Source organism: Cicer arietinum, chromosome 8, assembly GCF_000331145.2.
Source record: "Cicer arietinum cultivar CDC Frontier isolate Library 1 chromosome 8, Cicar.CDCFrontier_v2.0, whole genome shotgun sequence".
Taxonomy (NCBI): Eukaryota; Viridiplantae; Streptophyta; class Magnoliopsida; order Fabales; family Fabaceae; genus Cicer; species Cicer arietinum.
The window spans coordinates 875,785-883,967 of record NC_021167.2 but is presented as its reverse complement, the minus strand read 5'-3'; the positions used below and the strand labels follow the sequence as shown (position 1 = coordinate 883,967).

The window sequence follows — 8,183 nt, the reverse complement described above, 5'->3', positions numbered from 1 at the left end:
TGGATTGGCTCTCATTCTGTTAGAAGATAATACTGATAATTAAGCGTGTGCAATAATAATTTGTGATTCTGTTGATTATTTTGCGTATTTGGCAGATCGTGTGTATTCATCCACAATAACAGTTCTACTGTGATGGTGTGGAACAGGGAAGATAACGCAACTATTTCATCTTTTTGATTATGATCACTGGCGATCAAATAAAACTTTCTACTCAATTATAATAATCCAATCATTCTCTTAAAAAACCACCATGTCATTAAAAATATTTAATTTTAGTTATAATTATTTAAAAGTTATGTATGAACTTGGTTGTAATTGCTTCATAATATAATAGTTTAATTGATATTAGACTCACAATGTAATGTACTATATTTTTTAGGACGTAATTGATATAGATTGACATATACTATCAATTAATTATACTCGTTGATTTGTTAAAGAACATTTAAATTTTTGTAAGAAAAAAAAATTACTATAACTATCTTTAGAAGTCACATTTACATTGATTGTGAGGGATTGTTTCACCATTTTGAGAAGTTGCATCACAACACCAACTCAATATATGTATTGTGTTACATAGTAGTTAAGAATAAATGAAAAATGTGCATAAGATCTTGATATTATTCTTGTTTTTTTTAATCTTTGTAAAATTTATTTTTATTGGAATGAGTTATTGTAATGTACATAATATTTGATTTTAGTCTTTTAATTATTAGAGATATAAAAAATTGTAATAATTAATTTTACATGAACTAAAATAAAAGAACAAAGACAAAAACAAAAAAAAAATATTTACACGTATAAAAATCAAACAAAAAATTATAGAGATAAAAAAGATACATATTTAACCAATGATTATATATTTAAACCTTTATTGTTTTTGGTAAAGATAAATTGATTTTAACCCAAAAATGTTTTGAAAATCCGAAAATCACAAAAATGGGGAAACCATAGTTAACAAAAACCTTAGGGGAGTTTGTTTTTGGAAAAGTGTCTGGCAATGTCATAAGTTCTTAAGAATCTTTTGTTTAAAATTCTATTAGAATGCATTGTTCCATTAACAAACACGGTAACTTTTATTTCCATCTTTGGATTCCTAAGAATATATTTAGAATCAATGAAACAAACACCCTTTAATAAATAAACTTTGTAAAGGGAAATATATAATCATATATGCTTTCAAAATTTCTATATTAATTTGCCAAAATTGAATCTCAATTTTCCATAAAAAATATACTATTTTGGAATGAAAAATGAAAATAAAAAAAAATCTAAAAAGTTAATTATTTAGTCTTAATTTTTAACTATGTACATTAATTTTTATAATATCATTTTTATTTATATTTTATTTTAAATTATTATTTTTTCTTATACTTTATTCTTGATTATTCATTAAATAAAATATATAAAAGTGAAGTTAGATTAATAATGTTTAACACCGTTTTATTTTATTTTGATAATTTAATTCATTTTTATAACAATGATATTAAAAGCAATAAAATATTATTTTTAAAAAATTTAATTTGCATATACACTTTTGATTGATGACAATTGCCATATCATTAAAAATATACAAATAATACATGAAACTTTTATACTAATTAAAATGATTAATTAAAATGTACTGAAATTATAAAACTTTTATACTAATAATACATGAAAATTAATCTTATTATTAGTTATTTATTTATTTGAGGAAATCTCGTCGTTATATTAAAAAAATATTTTTTGATTTTCTATATTAAATAATTTTTAATAGATAATAATCTTATAAATATAACCAACTCCAAAGAACACTAATATACATTAATTTGATTACAAATTTGTAATTTTACATTTCTGTAGTTTTAAGATTTGATGACTATTTGACGAAAAAAAAAATCAATATAAGTGACATGGTGCATTTAATACATGTCAATATAATTTTATCATTTTTAATAAAAAATAATAATTTTATCATTTCGTGTATATAAACACACAACAAAGAGTTGTAGAATACACATATATCGACAGGATCCAATATTCCCGAGAAGTAGAAAAAGAAAAAGAAAAAGAAAATAAAAAATCTGAAAAATCAAGAGGTTGTGTTTGCGTGTGTGTGTTGGAGTGCTTGCGTTGCGCCTAAGGTTAAGAAGCTGCAACGCTGCACATGGTGGTTATACCAATGGCTACTTCAACTTCATCGTCTTCTTCTATCTCCGTCGTTGGAACTGGAACTTCCTTCTCTCATCGTCATCATCGCCACTTTCACTCTCCCTCTTCAATCTCCAGTCGATTCCACAATAACCGTTTCCTCTTATCTTCTTCACTCGCTTTCTCTCCTCGACGGTAACACTCTCATTATCTTCAATTATTATTTTCTTCGATTTTGATAATTCCTATGAAAATTAACTCTATCTTTATTCATTTCGCAACAATAACCGCATTTCATTTCTACTAAACTGTATTATTATTAATTAATTAATTAATAATTAATTAACGCTATTTTTTCAGTGATAGTAGAAGAGTTGTTCACGGTGGTGGATTAGGTTTACGAAGAAACAAACCTGATATTTGGAAACACTATTCTTCCTTCCTTTCTGAACCGGCTGCACCGTTACAGAAAAGCTGTACTTCTTGCTGTCATGCTTCCACAAAGAAGCGCCGTGGAAGTCTTGCGAGATTTGTTCCCGCTGCTTTTTTTGATAAGTCTTCTTTCGGTTTATCTAAGGATAAGCTCCGTTATGGCTATGTAAGAATTACGACTTCAATTTTGCTTGATAATAACTGTTTTCTACGGTGCTTTGCTTTTTTCTGCCTTGTAATTGTTTTGACTGGTTCTCTGTTTGTCAGACTATAGTTTGTGGTAACTAAGTAAGTGTGTATTGATTTTGTAAAATTAATTTTAGTTAAAATGTAATTTGAATGTAAAGTTATTTATGTTTAGATACGTTTATGTACAAGTGAGTTAATCAATTACTTTGAGTGTAAACATTATTATTAGATTTTAGAGTCAAAAGCTACAAATCATAATTTCAAGTTAGAATCAATTCTTCAGACAAAATCTATTCCAATAGCATCGCCGAACTTGTCAAAATCAATTTCAGACTTCAATTTTGCCTGATAATAACTTTTCTGCGGGGCTTTTTTTTTTTTTTTTTTGCTTTGTAACTGTTTTGGTTATTCTTTGTTTGTGGAATTATAGTTTGTAAGTTGTATCTGAATAAATGTGTGTTTGATAATACGATGACAAAGATTGATTTTGAATGAATTGATTTTTTAAAATTGATTTTAGTTTGATTAATGTTGAATACAAACCCTTGCTTCAAGTTAAAATCAATTATAGAGACAAAATCAATTCCAATCGACATTACTCAAGTATGTCAAAATCATTTGTATGTGTTTGTAATCACTTTTGGCTCTCCTTACTATGAAACTGAACACACACTAACACGTCTTTTGGATATTTATCATATTTTACTGATTTAAAGAATTTTCATATTGCCAATATTTGGAGCAATTCGATGCTTGGAAGTTGATGTTTCATGTTGAAACTTCTGGTACACGTGGATAAGTTTTTGGAGACATTATCATATTTGTCTAGTTGTCCATTGTTTATGTTTTTAAACTTGTGTGCTTTTAAATTTTAGGCACGATCACTGTCCTTTTTTTTTCTTTTTCATATGTAGTTGTCATTGTGTTTTCTCAGGTCAAGCGGGTTCAACTTCCCCGTGCAACTGTTGGTCCAGATGAGCCACATGCTGCAAGCACAACCTGGCCGGATGGCATTGCTGAAAAACAAGACTTAAGTGTGTCGGATTCTGAACTAGAAATGATAGAGGGGTTTTTGAGTTCTGAACTCCCATCTCACCCTAAGTTGTATCGAGGTCAACTCAAGAATGGGCTGCGCTATTTGATTCTGCCAAATAAAGTTCCACCAACAAGGCAAGTTTAATAGCTGACGAGTAATTGACATTTAATAAAAATACATGGACTATGAGATGGGATGTTTTCTTATGCAATAATAATGGAAATGCATGATGTTTCAATCATTTTTTTTAGAATCGAATCTAAAACTAGGGCGTGTTTTAAGGTGGACTTATGGATTTAACTGATTTATCATCCTTGAGTTTTTTTAGTATGCCCTTTAATGATCAAATTCAAGGGTGTGATAAAAGATATTTTGTTATCATTGTGCAAACATAGGACATTTGCTTGCTTTGGAGGCAAATTGTTTGCATCATTCAATTCACCCTCCAGAGGCACACCTCAGTGTTATACCCTCACGCCTTCAGTGGTTGTTGATTTTGTAAGATTACGAAGCTGTGACTGATAGTTTTAAATGGTGAAATGCATGTAATATAAATCATGATTTGAAAAGTGTTCTTAGTTCTTAATTCTTAATTGGAATGTATATTTAGCATGAACCCTTTTAAAATTAATTATTACACGTTTGATTGTGTTGGAGAAGATTTATTAATGAATTGATGCACTCAATGTTTTAATAGTTTTATGTTCTCTCTTTAAACATTGTTTCCTGCAATATGCCGTTTGCATGAAATCCAAAATGGGGGTTGTACATATGTATTCTGTTTCTCTAGAATCTACTTCTTACTATCTACTTGTTTCTATTTTAGGTTTGAAGCACACATGGAAGTTCATGCAGGATCGATAGATGAAGAGGACGATGAGCAAGGAATTGCACATATGATTGAACATGTTGCTTTCTTAGGAAGTAAAAAACGTGAGAAGCTTTTGGGAACAGGAGCTCGTTCAAATGCTTATACGGATTTCCATCATACAGTATTTCACATCCATGCTCCTACCTCTACCAAGGTTTGAACCATTTGGTGTGCGGTTCTTTGTCTTGTGTTCAAATATTAGGTTATTGGTAGTTTTTCATTTGGAGTTTGTTACAATCGAGGGTAACACTAATTCAAATCAAGCAGATATGAACAAGGATAAATGAAGTTTATCGTGTATTTCTGACAAAGAAGCAGTACATGGAAGTTATTGATGTCTTAATGAATATGATTAGTTTACATTTTGAGCAGCACAGTACTTACTAACTCTGTAGATTTTTTAACTGAAGTTAAAACTAGAAATTGTCACGAATATTTCCCAATGTTCAATCAGTATCACCGAATGTGCAGCCCTTGAAACTTTTTGTGACAGTAGAAAGTAAATCTGTGTCAATGCAATGGAAAGGAATAATTATATGTTTCCCCTACTCACAAATGTGAATAGCCATTAGAGACATCATTAGGCTAAAAAACGAGATTCAACATGATATTCAGAGTGACAAGCCATTAGGGACAACATTAGGCTCAATTTGTAGGAAAGAGAACCTTCTCCTGAGAAAGAAGATGAAATGGAAGAGGGTATATTTTAAAAGTCGAACTCTAATGCTCTTGTGTACTACACTTATTTTGTGTTAAAACTTCTTATACGTTTAAATGGCATACTATTTCCCATTGTGTATCCTGCATTTTTCTTATCTATATTTGTGTGGTGTGATTAAGCATAGTGATTCTTTAGGAATATGTATTTATTGAAGTGGTTGATTATTGGTGAACCTTGTCTGTCAGGATTCTGATGATCTTCTTCCATCCGTTCTGGATGCCCTGAATGAGGTACACTTTATTTCTTATCGTACAACCTACTTCTATTCTGTAGAAATGCATACATTAGATTTGACGTTGTTTTTCGTCGGATCTAGGTATAATACTTTTGGTTTGGCCCTACCTGAGCCATCTGTGGATAATAGGGTAAAGATGGCTATGGTACTTCTTGACTGGCATTATCTCACACCTTTTGGTTATTGATGCATGCAGATAGCGTTCCACCCAAAGTTCCTTGCATCTAGAATTGAAAAAGAACGGCGTGCTATACTCTCAGAGCTTCAAATGATGAACACAATAGAGTATCGAGTTGATTGCCAGGTGATGAGAAAAATATCTTCTGGAACCAACTTGATATTTCTGCAGAATTATTGATTCAGTGTTTTTTCCCCTATTTCATTTGCTTTTAGTTTTTTGTGATTGCAGTTGTTACAACATTTGCATTCTGAAAACAAGCTGAGCAAAAGGTTTCCAATCGGGTTAGAAGATCAGATAAAGAAGTGGGATGCAGATAAAATAAGAAAATTTCACGAGCGTTGGTATTTCCCTGCAAATGCTACATTGTACATTGTGGGGGATATTGATAACATCTCAAAGACTGTTAACCAGATCGAAGTATGTCAAATATATATCTGCAAAGCATTAGTTGATCATTGTTACAGTTCTTGTGAGTCTTAGACAATAATAACTGTGGTTATGCAGGCTGTTTTTGGACAGACTGGTGTAGACAATGAGAAAGGTTCTGTAGCCTCTCCAAGTGCATTTGGTGCAATGGCTAGTTTTCTCGTTCCTAAGCTGTCTGTTGGTCTAGGTGGAAATTCTATTGAAAGATCAACCAATACAACGGACCAATCAAAAATATTTAATAAGGAACGACAAGCTGTTCGTCCTCCTGTGAAGCATAACTGGTCACTTCCTGAAAGCAGTGCAAATTTGAATGCCCCACAGATATTTCAACATGAGTTGCTTCAAAACTTTTCAATTAATATGTTCTGCAAGGTATGAAGAATTTTGGCCCTTTTATTATCTTATTCCTTTATCTTTTTTGTCAATTTATTTTTGGAGCTGACATCTTCCTTGCGAGGATGGTTTTATAGACCTTTTATGTGGAGAAAAATGGGCAATGAGGATGTTAGGCATAACATATGAAAAGGAAATCTGTGATTTACTGTTTAATTGAGATCTACTGATCTAAACTATATATTTTGTGTCTATAGTCATTGGTGAAACAGCCATCCTGTCTTAACCTTTTTGGAGTTGGCTGCACCATGCTGCTGTCAGGGATTGACAAGAGATATCCTCACTTTTGTTTCCTTTCATACTTCTTTTTTATCATGTACCCTCTATGATAGTGTATATGTTTCGTTCTCTCTATTAATTATCCTTCTGAAATCTTATGCAGATTCCAGTGAATAAGGTTCAAACATACAGAGATTTGCGTGTTGTCTTGATGAAAAGAATATTTTTGTCAGCTCTTCATTTTCGTATTAATACAAGATATAAGGTGAGACGAACTCCTTTTTTCTACTACAGTGCTATACTTGATCATACCTTTCGATATGTCTACTGGAAGACGTATGAACCCATTTGGCATCCATTATGCGAAATTTAAGTACTTGATGCATTTTTTCGGCATTAGTAAAATACGGTTAAATTGCTCTGGGGCACAACTTCTGTTCTGCGCCTTTGTTATTTATAAAATCCCCCCACCCAATGGTGCTCAAAATTTGGTAGTTTTTGTCAGTACTTTTAAAGAATAATAATTAGGAGAAAGGTGAGAAATGTAAGATAGAGAAAATGAAACTCTTATGTGAATATTGGAGACATCAATTTCAGAGATTTAGCTATATTTTTCTGTACTTATTGGAGACATCAATTTCAGTGTGCTTATGCCGTGCAGTCAAAGCTCAGATCATAGTTCAATCTCAAAGTCACTCTAAAAAAACTTTAATGTTTGGTAGTTTGTATTTTACAACTATCCCTTAGCATCTAAATCTGTTACTGATGCATGAAATTTACAGAGTTCGAATCCACCATTCACTTCAGTTGAATTGGATCATAGTGATTCTGGAAGGGAAGGATGTACTGTGACCACTCTTACCATAACTGCAGAACCAAACAATTGGCAAAATGCTATTAGAGTTGCTGTTCATGAGGTTTGTTTCCTTTGTTTGGCTTCACCCGTCTTTTTACAATAGTGTTTAATTTTCTTTCCCTTGCTTTTTTCAGTTGTTAGTTATTTAATGCTCCACTTTGTTAATAGTCCAATTGCTGGTTTTGCTCCTTAATTTAACCTGGAATGATATAAAATTACTGAATTGTAGACAAAGATTTGAAAATGTTTGATGGTCATTATGATTAATTTATACTCTTACAATTGTCCCCTGGATCCATTTGATCGGAAATGCATAGAGAAAACTAAATTGATTTAGGTTTAGAATTGCTTGAACGATGTCCGACCTTTACAGAATTTAATCCATTATCATACTATCATAGTCTAATGTAAATTTGTATGATGTAGGTTCGCAGACTTAAAGAATTTGGTGTTACCCAGGGTGAATTAACTCGCTATCTAGACGCTCT

At 31.4% G+C, this 8,183-nt stretch overlaps 1 protein-coding gene across 1 annotated transcript in view; it reads left to right on the top strand.

Annotated features, from left to right (window-relative positions):
* The first annotated feature begins 2,002 nt into the window (after positions 1-2,002).
* LOC101499642 (stromal processing peptidase, chloroplastic) overlaps positions 2,003-8,183 on the top strand; it is a 13,955-nt gene continuing 7,774 nt past the window's right edge. The window contains exons 1-11 of the mRNA XM_073364195.1: positions 2,003-2,328; positions 2,494-2,731; positions 3,689-3,924; positions 4,617-4,815; positions 5,568-5,612; positions 5,814-5,921; positions 6,027-6,215; positions 6,303-6,599; positions 7,003-7,104; positions 7,622-7,756; positions 8,122-8,183. Of these exons, the coding sequence (XP_073220296.1) occupies positions 2,150-2,328; positions 2,494-2,731; positions 3,689-3,924; positions 4,617-4,815; positions 5,568-5,612; positions 5,814-5,921; positions 6,027-6,215; positions 6,303-6,599; positions 7,003-7,104; positions 7,622-7,756; positions 8,122-8,183 (1,790 nt within the window). The 5' untranslated portion in view covers positions 2,003-2,149. The remainder of the gene's footprint in view (positions 2,329-2,493; positions 2,732-3,688; positions 3,925-4,616; positions 4,816-5,567; positions 5,613-5,813; positions 5,922-6,026; positions 6,216-6,302; positions 6,600-7,002; positions 7,105-7,621; positions 7,757-8,121) is intronic.